A 19,472-nucleotide genomic window follows, 5' to 3' on the forward strand; every position below is an offset into this window, starting at 1 on the left:
TTGGTCTCAGATCTGAACCGGGTACGAGCATTTCAAATCAGATCTGGGTTTGGTTCAAATTGAGTCCAAACCGAATCAGACCCGTTGACACCCCCACTCTAGGACCTCTCCCAACAGCACCACCATTTGCACTCTTCTGACATTGTCCTGATGTTGCCACCTATCAGAAGTGGGCTGCGACGCTAGAGGCAAGGTGTGGGTCCTACCGCCAGCTGCCAGAACACCACGGACATAGCCCAAACAGGCACACGAGTTGGTTTCTCATTGTAACAATGTCCATCCATCACCGGTCCAAATATCCAGGGTCTACCTTAGCTCTAACTCATACCCAACCCATTTATACTGCATTGAACCCTATTATTTGAGTTAGGCTCTATTAGAAAACTGGTAATTGAGTTGGGAGTTTGTGCATTTTGATGAAAACCTACTTTGGTGGTGAATGTTTGGAAGGTGATAGAAGTGGGACCGTCTCCCTTTTGTATTTGTACCAAATCTTAAAATTGGTAACTACTACTAGCTGCCAAATCTTGCTACCAAATGCATAAACTCTATCATACCAATAGAGCCTTAGCATTGTCAACTAAAAATGCTCTATAGTGGTTCACAAGGGATCCGCTCTTCAGGTAGGGACGACTTGTTACTTGTAAAAGTCACCAAGTTGATGGAACGTCATAAGTTCAAACTCACGAGTGGCGGCCCTTGCTGCAAGGGCGAATCTGGGTGTAGTCCCTGATTGGCAGGACGGTTCTCAAGGATTTTATCAACCATTAATGAATTTGAAAATTATCTTTTGAAAACTCACTAAGGGTCGGTGTGAAGCTGCAGGATTGAATCTCATTGGTGAATGAGAGTGCTATTGCTGTTTCACGGCTGGGGTAGTTGTGTCCTCAACCTCGAGTTTTAAGTGACCTGGATCTCGGTGAGGGTTTTCTTTAGTAATAAAAAGAGTGACACACCTAGAAATGAAGCATTGAAAAAAATAATAATATAGAAAACTTCAGTTTTGGCGTGGGCCAAACAACCCCTCAGCCTTACAAGAAACCATATCTAGCACGAAGACCTGATCGAGTTGGCTCAGCCTGCCATACCTACAATTGTCATACAAGTTGCAAATGGGTTCACATTTCTATCACTTTCTTAAAATGGTCTAGGGGAGGTAGAGAGAGAGAGCCATATCACAAAGTTCAAATATTTTTTTGAAAAATAAGACACGAAGGCATGGACTTTTTATAAATTTGTGGCTAATAAAAAATAAAAATTATATGTTGATATTTTAATATTACAAATGTATACTTATTAAAACAATAACAAAAAAGTATTAAAAATCATTAAATTATTAAGATAATATTTATACGTATTGTTGTATGTGTCAGCGTGTCCGATCTTTCCTGTTGTGTCACAAGGGTCACAGACAAAATAGCGTTCCCCTCATATATATATATATATATATATATATATAGATGGAGAGAGAGAGAGAGAGAGAGATGAACTCGATGGTTCAGTTGCAGGGAATAGGTTCAAACCGAACACGACTAGAGCTGATTCCAACACGGCTCAGTCCAAGGGCAAAATTGACTTGATTGAGTGCAGGGACCGGACAGCTCTCAGAGATAGACAGAGAGAGAAACGGACTCGATGATTTAGTTGGCTCTCTCGAACACACCATTTTCAAACCCAGACGCGATCCGCGCTGATTCGCGGCTCAGTCCCCAAGCGCTAAATTATACTTTGTTTCACTGAAAGGTACGGACAACTGACGAGTCTGACCGTACCAACCTTGCGTAATACTCGCGCAAAACTTTTTTGGTAAAAAAAAAAAAAAAACCACGCATGCATGCACCACGGATTTCTCCTCCTTCTACCATCCATTGAATCCTTAGGATGGCCGTTCCCCTTCAACTCCACGTACCGACTAGATTTTTTATTTCCCTTTCTTTCTCAACACCCCACGCTCCTTTTCAGTCATCACCTCGTATTTTAGGGCGTAAATTTTCCCAGACTGCTCGTTTTCGTCTAACCGGCACTGCCCACTCGGATATCACAGAGCAGAGATCGACGCAAAAAAATCGGAGACAAAAAAGGCGGCGGAGAGAGGAGAGGGAAAAAAATGGTGTTCAAGGGCAGATTCTTCGCTTCCTCCTCTTCTTCTAAGAGCGCCACGAAGCCCGACTCCCCCGACGCCTCCGCCAATGGATCCAGGAGCCCTAGATCCTCTCCCGTCGATTTCTTCGCTAGATCCGATAAGAAGAAACCGCGTCCGTCCAAGGCCGATCCACAGATCGGCGGCGGCGTGGAGATGAAGCCGAAGAAGAAGGAGATCGCCGGCGGTGATCCGGGGAAGTACGCACCGATCGTGCCGTCGTCGCTGGGGTTGACTCAGATAAAGACGCGGTCTGGCCCGTTGCCGCAGGAGAGCTTCTTCGGGAGGGGGTTGGTCGTCGGGCCCGTCGCGAGCAAGCTCTCGCGGGCGGACGCCTGCTCGTCTTCGTCGGCTGGGAGTTTCGCAAAGTGCGGTGGTGGCGGTGGCGGCGGCGAACGGAAGGCTGACGGGAATGCGTCGTGTAGTAGTAGCCGGGGAGGTGATAACGAGAGTTGCTGCGATGTTAGGTCGACGGGCGGGCTGTCGAGGGATCGGAGCCCTGGTGAGCTTCCGGGATTTCGAACTCGGAACGGCAATGGATCTGCTGAAACCGGTACTTTGTTTTGGTCTTTTAACGGAATTTAACATAAGCTTGTCTTGATTGAATTAACAAATTTTTTTGTCGATTCGTTGATTGTGTTCAGATTTTTCTGCTGTTAACGATGTCAATATGACTTTTACAGTTTAATTTTATATATTGACCTAATTTGAGCATAAATGGAAAAGTTATGAAAGTGTGGAAATGCTTCTCTAAAAAAAAAGATAATGGAATAAAATGCAAGAAATGATTTCTGTGAAATGATGCGCACGAATATTTATATGCAACTCTTAGTTAACCGTTGTGCATGTCGAATTTGTGAGTGATAAATAGTTCAAAAAAGAAATGTTTTGACGAGTAGGTGCTTAACAATTGAATCTGAAATGGTTGCATTTTTATTTATCTGGATCTTATTGGCATTAGGTGTGGTTATCAAACTAAGCTACTCGAGCTCTTTTGTATGAATTTCATACTTAAGCTTAAGAACCGAGCCAAATAATGGTGACTAATTTCAGACTCTCTCTCTCTCTCTCTCTCTCTCTCTCTCTATATATATATATATATATATATATATATATTTGATGCTATTTGAAGGCACAGAACTATTGAGCTGAAAAACATACGTTCAAGCTTTATCAACTCAGTCTGACAACATGGATGTGTTCAGCATGGGTTGTTTGCTAAGGATCAAGCATTGGATCTTGTTATTTCAGTCTAAAAATATGATTTTTTGAGTCATGAAATTTTAATGCACTGGGAGCCGTTGATTTTTTAAACCCTTAAAAACCCGGCTTACATGTCACTATCACATTATTCAAAACTCATTTTCTACTAAACAAGCCTTGTAGATCACACCTATAAGGTCCAATGTACAAACAAAACCAAAAAAAATATGAAAAGCAAGTCATTTGTACTCGATGTGTATACACACACAGAACTATTGAGTATAAATCAGATTCATTTCATTTTTTCTTTCAATTTTTTGGTAGATCTAACTTTACAAATGTGATCTACATACCCCAAAGGGGTTTGGCGTAGTGGGATGGGGTGTAGGCCACTAGGCAGGCGGTCTAGGTTCAAATCTCATGGGCATCACCCCTTGTGCAAGCCGAAGCATGCCGACTCCCTGGGGTAAGGGGTAAGCCCACAAAGTTTTACGCTGCCAGGACAATGACTGTAAGTACGGCAGGCAGAGCCAGCGTGGCTAGGTCTTTGTTCCTTGGGGCAGTTTCTTCATGTAAATATAAAAAAAGTGATCTACATGGTTTTCTTAGTAAGAAATGAATTTTCAATCATGTGATTGTGATATGTGAGCAGGTTTTTGAAGGGCTTCAAAAATTAAAAGGCCACAATGTACAAAAAGTTCATGACTCAAAAAATCAAGTTATTATGTTGGAAAAACACGATTCAAGGTTTGATCTTTGGCAAAAAAAAAATGTGCCAAACACATCTATGTGGTCGGATTGAGTTGATACAGATTGCACCTATGATTTCCATCTCAATAGTTTTGTACCTTCATTAGCACAAAAAATAAATAAATAAATAAATACACACACATATATACATATAGTATTATATGTATTTGTTAATTATCATTATATTTAACGTTTTCTGGATTAAGGAAGATCATGAATATCTGATTATGGATCATCTACTAAAGTTAGAGTTTGCAAGTTTGGAAATGCAGACGGTGACTATTTAACATATACTGAATTAAAGGAAAATTGTAAATGTCTGATCATGAATCATCTACCAAAGTTAGTCTTTGCAAGTTTGGAAATGCAAAAAAGTGACTAATCAAGAGCTTATGTGGCTGAAGTTCCAAATTGGCCTCTTAAAGCTTGAAAGTAACTGTGTGTGATGTGCTAGGCAATGATACTGCTTTTACATCCCTAATTGGCATCAAAGGATGATGAAAATGGATGATACTACTGGTACATATGGATGTTCAACTCTCATATTTTGGTATTTGCTTTTTAAAGTTGGACTCATCTATGTTCTGCTAAGACCTCTAAGGTTTTCTATTATGGTTTGGAATCTTTGGATTGTAAGTCACGTACTATATTAGAAACTTTTGTTTCATAATGTCTAGAACCTTATGTTGGGTGCATTTGATTGTTCTACTATGGAATGACTTAAATGCTCCATTTGATGAGGCAGTTAGAAATGTCTCACTTCGATTGGAGGTTGGAGTGCTCTTTGAATGTTGATGTGTTTCTTTTTCATGCGTTTGGTCCAAAGGCTTTTGGATCCTGATGGGGGTAAATTGGCTTTTGCTCTATATTAAGATGCATGATCATCTGATTTGAATTTATGTTTCAGATGTGCGGTCTAAAGTAGTAAACTTACAGTAGCAATTAGCAAAAAGATTCTATTACTATACCTTAGTGAAAGTTAACACAATAATCACTCCACACAAAAATACCACAAATAGAAATCTATCTTTGTAATTTGTATACATGACATATATCACATAAAGGGATAAATACAAGGCGATGTGTATGCGGACTAGGTTGACCCAATAAGGGACAGTGTGGACTAACTCATTAGTCACTGCATCAAGTCCCTTGGTTTTTGAGCCATTTTACATTGTTGCACTGTATCCAGCAGCACATTCTCTACTGAGGTCACATCTTGAACCTATGCCCTAGGGTTTCCCTCTTTTTATTCCTTCTTTTTCCTGACATTAACTGCATATGTACTCCTCCATTGGTTTGATGATAAAATCTGTAGGCTCTATTTCCTAACGACCAACCTATTTTGTTTTTTGAGATCAGTGCATAATATTTTATTCACCTTTCATGCTATTCCCATGTGATGTTTGGCAGGCCATCGAAGGATTTTTTCTAGAACTTTTATTTTTTTTCAAAATTTTGATCATCTTATTGCTCCCAGTTTCAGTGTGGTTGACTTAGCTTGGTTCCTTTTGACCTGATCCTTATCTATTTAATTTATTTAGATGTTATTAGTTGATTTCATTTATTGGAACATGCAAGTCATCCTTGACTAGCAAATACATGTTGTTTAACTTCCGAGTTTTTACTATAGTATTCTCTAGCATCCATTAGGATAGTGCATTTATACAATGCAGGAAAACAGGGTTCTTCCTGGGATCAATCAGAAGACTTTGGAAGTTCATCACTCTGTACTACTGAGGTAGAGTTGTATTCTGAATGAGTTTGGCAATCAGATTGAAGAAAAGAAATAGTTGGCTAAATTTCAAATGCATGTCATGTCAAGCCCTTTCTGTTATGTTTCTGCAGACTCTCTCTGGAACTCCTGAAACACCAAAAGAATCTGAATCCCCTCGGTTTCAAGCCATACTCCGGGTAACAAGTGGTCCAAGAAAGAAGTTCCCTGGTGATATAAAAAGTTTCTCCCATGAATTGAATTCCAAGGGAGTGAGGCCATGCCCATTGTGGAAACCTCGAGGCTTGTATAACCAAGAGGTAACTGCATATACAACTTTCAATTTGGGAATTCTGCTGTTCCATTGGGATCTTTTTGTTGAGTAAATGCATAAATTAAAATTTTCCTTCTTGAGACTTCCTGTTGGATAATGTCACCTACAGGTATTTACAGTCTGTAAGGACAACAAAATGATAAATTTCCTGCTAATTGATTCACATTTTTTTAGTACATTTCATGCTTTATTTTTCTCCAAACAGGAAATTGCTGTGTCCATACGGGCAAAATTTGACCGAGCCAAGGAAGAAGTAGACTCTGAGCTTGCCATTTTTGCAGGCGAATTAGTTGGCATGCTGGATAAGAATTCAGAAACTCATCCGGGATGGCAGGAAACTATAGAAGATTTATTGGTTCTAGCACGACGTTGTGCCATCACAACGCCTGGAGAGTTTTGGCTTCAGTGTGAGAGCATAGTTCAGGACCTAGATGATAAGCGTCAGGAGCTTCCCATGGGTATGCTGAAGCAATTACATACCCGTATGCTTTTTATTCTCACAAGGTGCACTAGGTTATTGTTGCAGTTCCACAAGGAAAGTGGCTTTGGTGAGGATGAGCATGTTCTTGAGTTTCGTCATTCTGGGATCATGCCATTTATTCCAGAAAAACAAGCGCTATTTGAGAAAGAGAATGATAAAGGTCTTCATTTCAAAAAGAGCTTGAAACCAACCTGCTCAAGGAAGCCCTACAGCCAAGAGCGGCATGTCCTGAGTTGGAAAAGAGATAAAGTCCAACAACCTTCAAAAATTTCTCCGTCTCCTGATGCAGATGAAGAAACTGGAAAAGGCTCTGTTTCACCTGCAAGCAGGGAGAGGATAGCTTCTTGGAAGGAACTCCCATCTCCAGCAGAAAAGCATGAGATAAAGAGCAAAATAAAAGACAAGTCATTTGATGATAAAATGGATTCCTTAAAGGTATCAGATAAAGAAAATATGAGTCCAGATATTCATAAGCCTTCTAAGGTTCCTGAAGTGGTTCTGGTTAAAGACCCAGTACCAGCATCCACTGCTTTCAGTCATCAACACAAACTATCTTGGGGTTACTGGGGAGATCAAACCAACCTTTCTGATGAGAGTTCAGTTATTTGTCGCATCTGTGAGGAGGAAGTTTCAACTGCATATTTGGAAGATCACTCGAGGGTTTGTGCACTTGCAGATAGATGCGACCAGAAGGGCTTAAGTGTTAATGATCGCCTTGAGAGGATCTCTGAAACTTTATTGAAGATATTGGAGGCTTGCACACAGAAGGACTTGCACAATGTAACAGGAAGTCCTGATGTTACGAAAGTTTCCAATGCTAGTGTTACCGAAGATTCTGAGATCATATCTCCGAAGTTGAGTGACTATTCTCGCAGGGGATCCGAAGACCTGCTTGATTACCTTTCAGAGGCTGATAATTCTGTTTTAATGGAGGATCTGAAAGGCCTACCGTCCATGTCATGTAAGGCACGTTTTGGACCCAAGTCTGAACAGGGAGTGACAACATCTTCAGCTGGCAGCATGACTCCTCGATCTCCACTTTTGACACCAAGAACCAGCCATATGAACTTGCTTTTGTCTGGAAGGAGTGCTTTTTCTGAGTACGAAGACCTTCCCCAGGTATTTTCTCTTATTTCTGTTCCTAATTCAGTTATTCTGCTTGAGACCCTTTTCACAAGGTTTGTAGTTGTACAACTGGAGATAAACTGAGTTTTTGGTATTTTAAGTCAAACTCTGAATATGTATCTACAAATCAAACACTATAAGTTGGAATTAGCTTGGAACAGCTCACTGGGGACAAGGATGGTGAAACTTGGTCTGAGTACAGAGTCTTCTAGGCTGATTCAATAAGTGAATATAGCCAATTTCTTACTATGAATGCCAGAAAACAGATATGAGAAAAAAGTACAGCAGTAACAGGATCTGGTTACCTCATAAATTAGGCTGAAAACTGATCTTGTGATATGATGATTAAGCACAAAAGGGAATGGCCTCACATCATATTCATCTTGAAGTGTCTAATCTTGTCTGGTAGAGAGTTAAATTGTCAGAAAGAAATAAGCACAATTTGGTTTGTATATATTATGTTCATAAAAACTTTATTAGTTCCTATTGGGTAATTTTTATCTGACACTGGTCTTAGAGTAGAAGGTGGCAACATGATGAGTCATTTTGGTTTATTGACATGTTCTGCTGAGTGATGACATTCTTGCTTGGACTATTAACTGTTGAGACTTACATGGATTGTTTCTAGAATGACTTGGTTTGTGTATTTTATACATGATTCTCATATATTTTCCATTTCACATGGTTGGCATTCTCGGAACTTGGTATCATATAGACGACACTTGGCTCGGTGACTCAGGTGAGACACGGTTTTTTATTTTATTTATTAAAAACAAATAAACATATATTTTATAAAATACAAAAGCATTTTTCAAAGAATATATTCGTTTGAAATATGGATTTCTCATAGATACATATATGTATATAAATACATAATATTTTATATAATGATAACAATAACAAATCTTGTTTTTAGAATATTCTCCACAAATATATATTTCAAGGTATTTTCAAGAAATTAAGTTTTTCTTGAGAAAACCTTGGCAAGTTAAGGGCATGTTTTCTTTGGTCACAGGTGAGGATGAGCAATCACAGCTGAGAAAATATAAGCTGTGCTTGTTGGTCACAAGGTCAATCTTGTTACCAGCTTTCACAAGATTCTAGGCAAAAACAATCATTACTGGTACTTTTCTCATGTTTCACTAACCTTGAGAAAGTGTTGTGATTATGGTTTACAATCACAGGATCTTGAGAAAATCCATGAATCACAGGGCATTACAAACATGCCCAACCAACAACAACAACAACAACTACGCCTTCATCCCAAAATAATTGGGGTCGGCGATATGAACCAAAAAAGAAAATCATTATGGGTCTTCCACATGAATCCAATTAAAAAAATAAGGTTTCATATGATGAGAGAGAGAGAGAGATCATATTTTGGGTTGGGGGGATAGCATGAAATATCGCAACAGACATATAAATAAAGATATGGGGCAGAGAGCTGGCATGGCAATAGTCCCATATTGAACATGATTTAGAAGAATGGCCTCTCCATATTCCAGAAAAGGAAGCCCTCTCTCCTTCACACTTCACAAGAATCACAACTCACAAGGTCCTGCCCACATCACATGGTTTGCTGCCTTTATGCCTTCCATCTTGGGAAAAGTAAAGATGGAGTGGAAGCTTTCTTCCATCTCAGGAGAAGTAAAAAGCCTTCCATCTTGTCTTGGGAAAAGTAAAGATAGAGGCAAAGAAAAACAAATTAGCGGTGTACTTTTGTGGTTTTGGAAAACCATGAAAAGTTACATTTTGTTTTGCTTGACTCGACTGAGTCACCATAAAACTTGGTTGACTCGGCTGAATTTAATCATTACCGACTCAAACTAATTTTTTGACTTGGTTACCTGCTGATACGAGACAACTTGGCCAAGTCACGAGTTGACTCACTGAGTTTGCCAACCGTGCTATTTCATGCTTTATTTTGTGGAATCAAAACCAAAATAGTAAATCTGCTGCACAAATTCATATTTAACGTAAGACTACTAGTAACTAAGATGACACAAGACTTTGGCGATAATCTGTGTTCAACATACATCAACTTGTTATGAAATGCTCTAAATCAATGACCTTGCTGTCTCTGAAATGTACAGATAAGTGAACTTGCTGATATTGCTCGTTGTGTAGCAAATGCAAATTTGCACAATGATCAAGCATTGTCATATCTTTTATCTTGTCTGGAGGACCTTCAAGATGTTATTCATAGCAAGAAGTATGTTGCATTGACTGTACGGACTTTTGGTGAGCGCATAGAGAAGTTGCTTCGGTGAGCCCTTTATTTGTAATTATGTTTCTCTGATCTGATTATTTTGATGGCATATATTAGATCTTTCCTTTGTACGGTTGGTGTGTTTGAAAAGTTGTAACTTTCTATTGATTTTAGATCTTGCTGCATTTATTTGTTTCTTTTGAAATTGCCAGTAACATTTTCACATTCTGGTTACCAACCTTTTTCCATATATGAATCACATACTAACTATGATTCTACAGGGAGAAGTATTTGCATCTCTGTAATGATGAAAGGGTGGATGTTGCAAGTACTGTAATTGATGATGATGGCCCACTGGAAGATGATGTAGTCCGTAGTTTGCGAGCTAGTCCAGTTCACTCATCATGTAGGGAGAGGACTTCTATAGAAGACTTTGAGATCATAAAACCAATCAGTCGTGGGGCATTTGGTCGAGTTTTCTTGGCTAAGAAAAGAACCACAGGGGATCTTTTTGCCATAAAGGTGCTTCTTCTGTCTTCCACTTTGATTAGCATATATTGTTGCCTTCCCTGCTAAAGTATATGTCTTTGTTTGTGCAGGCTACTTTTATTCTTTTTGGTTTATATAAGAGAGGCAGTTCTATCTTCCTGCTCATGTATTATAGGCCTCTTTTCTGTTGACATTATTTTTTCTTTGAAGGCTTTATATTCAACTTACATGATTTGGAGACTTTTAAATGTGGATGTTTGATACTTTGTTACATGAACTAGTAGTGTTGTGTGTTTCTTGTTCTTAATAGATGTATCCAAGGTTGGGTTTTGCTTTATTCTCAGTGTTAAAGAGGTAGGTTGCCAATGTCGTGAAATTATGAGCCATTTTGTGAGGGATATCTTAGAGTAAAAAGTGATTAGATGGAACTGATGTTGACTTTATTTTCCTTGAGAGTTCCCATCCTTATCTTTGCTCATGAGATTCCTGAGTTTATGTTCCTTGAGAGTTCACATGCTTATCTTTGCTTATGAGATATTTAAAGTTTGATACCTGCAAAGGATTTCTGCTATTTTCTATGTTTGTGATGATGGTAGCTATAAAACATGATTATTTTTCCCTTTGAGCATGATAACTTGGTTCATAAAAGGATAGATCCTCTTATTCTAACAAGAATACCCAGATCCTCTTATTCTAACAGCAATATTCCAGACAATTATGAATGTTATTGTAGTTAGCAATTAGATAAGTCTATTAAACCTTAGGTCCAAGCTATTGGAAAGGATATGCACACTGCAACACTGGCTTGGACCATACAATTGTGAAATTTCTTCAGCTTATGGTACAGAATTCTGTGGAAGCTGTATTTGATGGAAGGCTATGTACAGCTTGAAGGGAAATCTTTCATATCTTTTGAGATCCACACTATGATGGGGTCAAAAAGCCAAAATAAGTGAACCTTTTTCATGAGGTACTGCAGAAGAAAAAACTGCAAAATCTAAATTTTATTTATTGTAATTAATTAGTTAATGTGTGGTTTGGCACTACTTAGCTTTCAAACTGCCTTTGGAGCTTCGAATGGTATATGAATAACCCATTGCATTCTCCTCTCTTTGAAACAACAGCTGCTTCCGGTTCTATCCATGCTAGAAGTACTAAATTTGTTTAACATGTCAGATCACTTGGAAAATGATATTTATTATCCAAATAGCGATCCTCACTAGTTCTTAAGCTCTTTAAAGCTTTATACATTGGAAGAGTATGGAATTTTCTTTGTCAAATGGCACTCTTTGGCTTCTCTTTCATACTTGTTGCCCTTCCACCAGCATGATGGCTTTCCAAAGCTACTGCCTTCAGTTATTTGGTGCATAATTTCTTTTTTTGGTTCGGTGGTAGGTATGTTTCTCTAGAAACTTCCTTTATATCAATATGTCATTATCATTTGCTGCTAGTTATTAACTTGATACTAATCATGCTATCATCTACTGTCTGATCTATGATATTTGTGTAAATCTGATGGCACTACTTTAACTGTGAATAACTATTATACACCAAGTAATTGCAACTTAAAATCCTTTGTTTCATTGAAGAGCAGTTATTTCATTTGGTATTCTTGATCTTCTTCAATATTTGTGCAGGTTCTTCAGAAGGCTGATATGATTCGTAAAAATGCAGTCGAGAGTATTTTGGCTGAACGTGACATCTTAATTTCAGTTCGCAACCCTTTTGTGGTGAGCAGGTCTTGTGTGCAAAGTTGTTCTTTTCAATTATTATAGACAGTTCCTAACCAGGATATGAGTCAACCCAGGTTCGATTTTTTTATTCATTTACATGTCGGGAGAATCTCTATCTTGTAATGGAGTACCTGAATGGAGGAGATCTATATTCATTATTGAGAAATTTAGGTTGCTTGGATGAGGACGTTGCACACATATACATAGCCGAAGTTGTAAGCACAAAATTTTGTTGATAGTATTAGTCTTTCTTGGTTTATTTTGTGGCATTTCTTTCTGCATTATCTTGTTATTACTAATTGAGAAATATTGCATGACATGCAGGTACTTGCATTGGAATATCTGCATTCTCTACGTGTTGTGCATAGAGATTTGAAGCCAGATAATTTACATGCAGGTCACATCAAGGCTAGTATCAATGATTCCTTTAATCTGCCCCCCTTTTTTGCAGTGGAAACATAAACTTACAGATGAACTTTTATAAAGAGTCATTGCTCACAAGGATGTGTTTGGATGACGGGGTATTAATATCTTAGGTTAAAAGTACGAAGTCATCTCTTTAACGTGTAAGAAATGTCTGAAACATTTTTGGGATGGTAAAAAGTGTCGGCTGAACATGAACAAAGTTTTGCTAATGACATGATAAAAACAATAAACTTAAGTAGATTCTAGTGTAATTAAATGAAAATGAAAATAAACGAAACATGCTGGAAGTCTTGGATAAGGTGTTGATCTTGTCTAACACATGTTTTATCTGTGACCACAAAGCATCACACTGCGCCCAGTTTCTATATTGGTGTGATATTTGCCTAGTACATGTTAACATATCACAATGTAAGATGGTGATTTCTCCAATCTCTCTCTCTCTCTCTCTCTATATATATATATATATATATTAGACTTCTATGCCCAGAAAATAATGTAGTCTCCCAAGATCTTTTAAGGCAAACTCATGACCAAGACGAGTGATCAACTGCTGAACATATGAGGTTGACTTGCCAGTTACGAGGATATCATCAACACATATAAGGGTGTATACAATATGCTTGCCCTAACATTGAACAAATAATGATGTATTTGTTTTTGGAACTGACAAATCCAATGTCCAAAAGAAACATGCTGAGTCGATGGTACCAAGCTTGAGAGGCTTGCTTTAGCTCGTAGAGAGCAACACACATGGTTCAAACACTTGGCAATGGCATCCAAAAAAACAAGGGGTTGACTCTGTTAGAAAACAAAGGGTTCGATAATGAACTCATAAATGCACACTTAAGGTGCAAATACACAAACCCACTAAGGGGCAACCAAAAGCACATAAAGTGCTAAACCCATAAACCCACAAAGGGGTTAAGCCAAAAGGCTAAAAGAATATATCTTTATTATGAGAAATAGGGTAAAAACCCTTTTACTATGGAGCTCAAGCTCCCACAAGAATACCAATACAAAGGAGAGGACCCCCTTTTATAGGGGTTATATAGAGGGCCTTGGAGGGGCTCTAACGACTACCCGTTGGAGGGGTCCAACGTAGGGGTGGCAATCGGGTCGGGTTGGCGGGTCATCATACCTCAACATGAACCCGACCCGTTTATTAAACGGGTCGGATGTGGCAAACACGAACCCGACCCATTTATTAAACAGGTAACCCAACACGACACGGTTAACCCGTTTAATAAATGGGTTGGGTCGACACGACCCGATTACACGGGTTGCGGGTTGAGCCATTTATTAAACGAGTTGCGGGTTGAGCCATTTATTAAACGGGTTGCGGGTTGACTTCCACGTAGAAATCATCTCATTTCTTCTACTAAAAAACCCACAAACGCCCACTGACAAATCTAAGTGGCAGCATTATGCGAACCACTTGACCTTTCGGTGATCACATTGTCACCAGATCATTACTCGCAACAAAATTTATGAAATAAATTAGGAAAACAAAAGGAGAGAGAGAAACCCTAACTCACCATTTTCGTCGCCATCGGTGCTCCGTCAAAGTTCGGGATTCGATGGTGGACGGACCGAGGGTCTCGAGCGACGTTCTCTCTCTCCATTAGGTCCCAAACCCTCTTCCTTATCCTCCACTTCCATGCCTTTAGATCCTCGCCGTCCACCGCTGCCTCCTCAGCCTCTCGGGAAGAAACCTCCGCCATCGACCACCGCGCCTCGGCGTCGAGGCGCTCTGCCTCGAAGGAGGCCGCCTCGAACTGTTCGACCCCGTCTCCGGTCGCCCCTCAGAGATGGATCAGCCCCGCCGGGCGGAGCCTCGCCGAAAAATGATGCCCTCCGGCTGGCTGATTCTTGCGCGCCACGGGGGTTCTCCTCGCTCCTGTTGGGATAATGCATGCGAGTCTTGCTCGACACGCATCCATCCCGCTTGGATTTTGGGATTTATATATATATATAAACGGGTTGGCGGGTTGGCATACCCCTAACACAAACCTGACCGGTTAATAAACGAGTTAGGCAGGTTGACCCGTTTACGACATGAGCCCGTTTAAGCCAAACCCGAACCCGGCTAAGAAGCAAGTTGGCGGGTCGGGTCAGATTTTGCCACCCCTAGTCCAACGTCTACATTGGGGCCCCCCAAGGTGGTACGAATAAAAAAAAAGAATATAAGAAAGAAAGGAAAAAAATAAAAGAAAAAGAAAATAAAAAAAGTACAATCATATTCCTAATGGAATATGTGCAAAATGGAAATGACAAAAATACCCTTTTAGGGTATTACAAGAGGAATTGCGGTTACATTTTAACACCCCCCTCAAACTTTGCGTGGGGAAACAAAAAGTTTGAAGAAATACAAGAGGAAGAATCTCAAGGCTTCAAAAGGTTTCGGTAAGGATGCCATTGAAATTTGCAAATGTCTTCCTCCAATTGTCTTTAATGATGAGCACCTTTCATGATCTATCTAAGGTACTTTTTTTCATCTCATCTTCAAGCTCCTGAGGAACAAACCAAAAAAAGTCCAAGTAAAAGATATCTTTGCACTTTAATCAAGCGAAATATTTCAATCGAGATAAATCAACAAAACCATATCATATGATTCATCAAAAAAACAATGATGCAAAAAGATATTCTATGAATTTCAATAAACTCTTAAATATCTTATTTAAAGCACAGGATCCATCAGGACAAGATAATTACTTATGCATACCAAATGTTTTTAGAAGACCAACTTTCAAAAGTCATGTTGAGGAGTTTTAGGCGTGTGCCTAAATTATTTTAAAGAAAAGTAGTAAGGGTTAGTTTGGTTATTTCTCTTATATCTGGGTCTTATTGTAAATATGTTTATCTTGGCTAATCTCTATTTAAAGAAGATTAGACCTAATGCTAAGGAAACTTTTCTGGATGTCTAATTGCTCTTCATGCCTCACGCAACATGGTATCAGAGCTCTTCTCGATTATGGATGCCTGAGTCTCCTGCGTATTCACCTTCATCCTAAGATCGATCTGGACTTCTCAAAGTTAGCATATCGACTGACTTTGGTGGACGAGGACAAAGGATATCTATATTAGATCTAGCCTCTCTGTTCGAACCTCTAACATAAGAGCTCACCTCACCGACTCACAGGAGCTCGCCGTCGATCTGGCTTCAGATCCTTAATCTGGTTTGTCACCATGAAAAAATATATGATCTGGTGACGGGCCTTGGATCCGAAGTCAGATCTTGTTGTTGCTCGTCGTGGAGATGAAAACCCTAAAATCTGTTGAAGATGGATTATCGTGATTTGAAAGTTGGTGGCAACAGGATAATATCTTGGCGTTGATGTGTACTACGCCATTGCTGTTGGTGATTGAGTGTCTGTCACATGGCGTGGATCAGATCTGTCTTCATTGTAGATCTGTTAATGATTGTGAATCAGATCTTATCTGTTGTAGACGTGAGCAGTCGTTAATGTTGCTGTATCGACTGGTGATCAACATTCTCTGAGTTGCTGTTGTGGACGTGAGCAGTCGTTAATGATGCTGTATCGACTGGCGATCAGCTGTCTCTGAGTTGTGGTGGATTGCTATGCAGATTTGATCTGATCTGTGGTGGACGTGGGTAGTTGTGGTGGTGTTACATTAGGCCTGGTGGATCTGATCTTGACTATCGTGGTGGAAGGTTCAGTTTACCACAGTTAGCTGGTATTGACGCAGTCCAGAGATATCATAAATTTTGGTAACATAGCTGTTTTTAAATTTTTTTTTATGGCTGCATCTCAAAACAACGATCAGAAGGTGGAGTCATTGCTTGAATACAAAGCTTTTGCAAATCCTTTTTCTTATGGATCATCTATAAAATTAGATGAGACAAATTATGCTAGATGGTCTCGTACTTTTATGATGTCTGTTTCGGGTCATCGCAGGAAGCATATCCTATTAGAATCTGAACCCAAGTAGAAGAATGGTAAATATGTTACATGGGAAGAAGACAATGACATTGTCATGTCATGGATCATGAATAGTGTGCAACCACATATTGCTGATGGTCTCATTTATTATGCTTCTGCAAAGCAAATGTGGGAAAACCTTAGAGATACATACTCTCAGGAAACCAATGTAAGTCATATTCTACAGGTTGAACAAGAAATTTATCAACTTCAGCAGGGAGACCAAACTTTAGCACAGTATTATGCATCCGTAAAGGCTGCTTTTGAGCGGTTAAATGCTCATAGACCTCTATGTTGTGACAAACAGAGAGTTCATCAAGAACAGACTATGGTTGCTCAATTTCTCACAGGTTTGTCATCAGAATATTCAGTAGCAAAGGTCCAGATGCTGACAAGTTCTGATGTTCCAACTTTGGCTGAAGCTTATAATCGACTTAGTAGACTTTCTATGTCATTGTCTCTGTCCCAGTCTGAATCCCAGACTTCTGCTCTTTTTGTATCGTCTGGTCGTGGACGGGGTACTTTGTTTATCCCGAGAAGGAGAGGTCGTGGTCGAGATACTGTAGGTAGAGTCAGACTTCAATGTACCTATTGTGACAGGCTTGGTCACATGGAAGATAGATGCTATGATAAACATGGTCGCCCTCCTGGATCTTCACCCACGGTTGCTTCGAAAGCTCAGGCTGCCAATGCCAGTGCAGATGTTCCTGCCGACTCTTCAAAGGATATCATTACACTTAGTCGTGCTGAATATGATGAACTAGCTGCTCATCGTCCATCCAGTTCAAGCTCTCCCGTGGCAGATGTTGCATGGTCTGAAGGTGATGGCTTATCTTGCCAAGGTAGTAGATGGATCATTGATTTAGGAGCTTCTAGACACTTGTGTGGAAACTCTCATGATTTTTCAAACTTGAACCCTATTTCAAATCATCGAAAGGTGGTTTTTGTTGATGGTAGTTCCTCCCCTATTGTTGATCAAGGAAATGTTTCTTTATCTCCTACTCTCCAGTTGACAAATGTGCTCCATGTTCCCTCCTTTCCACAAAATTTAATGTCAGTTAGCCGCGTTGTCAAGGAACTAAATTGTAGGGTGATATTTGATCCTGTGTGTTGTATGTTTCAGGATTTGCTGACGGGGAAGAGGATTGGTGGAGGCTATGAAAAAGGTGGTGTTTATTATATGCATCATCCAGTTGGAGCAGCCCATGCTACAGTCGAGTCTTCGTCTAGTTCTTTGGTGTGGCATCATCGTCTTGGACATCTTCCTTTACCTAAACTTCGCAGAGTTATTCCTTAGATTTCACAGTGTGAAACTTGTCAACTTGGCAAGCATCACAGAAGTTCCTTTCCGTCTAGTCAGAGTCCGTCCAAAAATTATTTGATCTTCTTCATGTAGATGTGTGGGGTCCTAGTCGAATTCCGAGTCTTTCTAAATGTCGTTATTATCTGGTCATTGTTGATGATTTTTCAAGATTGTCTTGGTTATTCTTAATAAAAGAATGATCTGAAGTTCCAAATATTCTTCAATCTTTGATTATTGAAATACAAACTCAGTTTGATTCATGTGTCAAAATTGTTCGCACTGATAATGCTCTTGAATTTAAGACTAAAGGCTTGTTACGATTTTATAAAGACCGTGGGATCAAGCCTCAAACCTCTTGTGCCCATACTTCTCAGCAAAATGGGGTAGCCGAACGAAAGCATAGGCAAATTTTAAATGTAGCTCGTTGCTTAATGTTACAATCTAATATGCCTGCATCATATTGGGGAGATGCAATGTTGAGTGTTGGGTTCCTCATAAACCGCATGCCTTCATCTTCTATAGGGGATCCTATACCCATCCAAATCCTTAATCCAGAAGCTCATCTTTTTCATATTCCTCCTAAAGTGTTCGGGTGTGTGTGCTTTGTGCATAGATTAGGACAAAATAGGGACAAGTTGGCTGCTCAGTCTACCAAATATGTTTTCCTTGGGTATCCTAAAAATCAAAAGGGATATCGTTGTTATGACCCTATATCCCAAAAGGAGTATATCAGTGCGGATGTCTCATTCTTTGAGTCTATTCCTTATTTCTCAAGTATTACTCCCAGAGTGCAAGTAGGTCACGACGATACTTTTCTTCTACCCGTTCCTCCCTTTTCTTTGGAATCTGCTCCTCAAGAGTCTGCTGTGAAGTCTCCTTCTGTGCAGCGATATCGGGACCCTCCACTGGTGTACTCACATCGATCACCACCTGATTGCATGCCTTCATCTTCCCCTTCTCTGGATGTGAGTATTCCTTATCAACCAGAAGCTTCTGTTGTGGATGATGATTTGCCTATTGCTTTACGAAAAGGAATAAGACAGTGTACTCTTCATCCTATTTCTAAGTATGTTACAAATGTACGACTTGGAAGGAACATGCGAAATTTCATCTCAGCATTGTGTGCAACATCTATTCCCCTCAATCATCATCAAGCTCTTCTAGATCCAAGCTGGAAGCAAGCAATGCAGGAAGAAATGAATGCTTTACTATCACTTGGTACATGGGATCTGGTTGTTCCGCCCAATGATGCAAATATTGTTGGTTGTAAGTGGGTCTTCACTGTCAAGTATAATTATGACCGCTCCCTTGAGCGGTATAAAGCTAGACTGGTAGCCAAAGGTTATACTCAGACTTATGGTATTGATTTCTTTGAAACTTTCTCGCCTGTGGCTCGTCTTGGCACCGTCCGATTGGTCTTGTCTGTTGTTGTACACTATGGGTGGAGCCTTTCTCAACTTGATGTGAAAAATGCCTTTTTATATGGTGATTTACTGGAAACAGTCTACATGCAGCAACCTCCTGGATTCGAGGTTGAGGGGGAGTGTCAGCAGGTATGCAAATTGAAGAAAGCCATTTATGGTCTTAAACAAAGTCCTCGTGCGTGGTTTCAAAAGCTCTTTGA

General features: G+C 39.6%; 1 protein-coding gene across 6 annotated transcripts in view; it reads left to right on the forward strand.

Moving 5' to 3' along the window:
- The first annotated feature begins 1,869 nt into the window (after positions 1-1,869).
- LOC149816137 (putative serine/threonine protein kinase IREH1) overlaps positions 1,870-19,472 on the forward strand; it is a 41,886-nt gene continuing 24,283 nt past the window's right edge. For 4 of the 6 annotated variants that reach the window (XM_089986568.1, XM_089986569.1, XM_089986571.1 and 1 more), the window contains exons 1-10: positions 1,870-2,693; positions 5,770-5,834; positions 5,942-6,127; positions 6,347-7,741; positions 8,463-8,486; positions 9,841-10,013; positions 10,238-10,478; positions 12,083-12,175; positions 12,253-12,393; positions 12,503-12,586. In XM_089986568.1, the coding sequence (XP_089842694.1) occupies positions 2,108-2,693; positions 5,770-5,834; positions 5,942-6,127; positions 6,347-7,741; positions 8,463-8,486; positions 9,841-10,013; positions 10,238-10,478; positions 12,083-12,175; positions 12,253-12,393; positions 12,503-12,586 (2,988 nt within the window). In that variant the 5' untranslated portion in view covers positions 1,870-2,107. The remainder of the gene's footprint in view (positions 2,694-5,769; positions 5,835-5,941; positions 6,128-6,346; positions 7,742-8,462; positions 8,487-9,840; positions 10,014-10,237; positions 10,479-12,082; positions 12,176-12,252; positions 12,394-12,502; positions 12,587-19,472) is intronic. The other 2 variants (XM_089986570.1, XM_089986573.1) reach the window with 1 other exon arrangement.

This window comes from Nuphar pumila, chromosome 14 (genome assembly GCF_984573655.1).
Source record: "Nuphar pumila chromosome 14, dmNupPumi1.hap1.1, whole genome shotgun sequence".
In the NCBI taxonomy this organism is placed as follows: domain Eukaryota; kingdom Viridiplantae; phylum Streptophyta; class Magnoliopsida; order Nymphaeales; family Nymphaeaceae; genus Nuphar; species Nuphar pumila.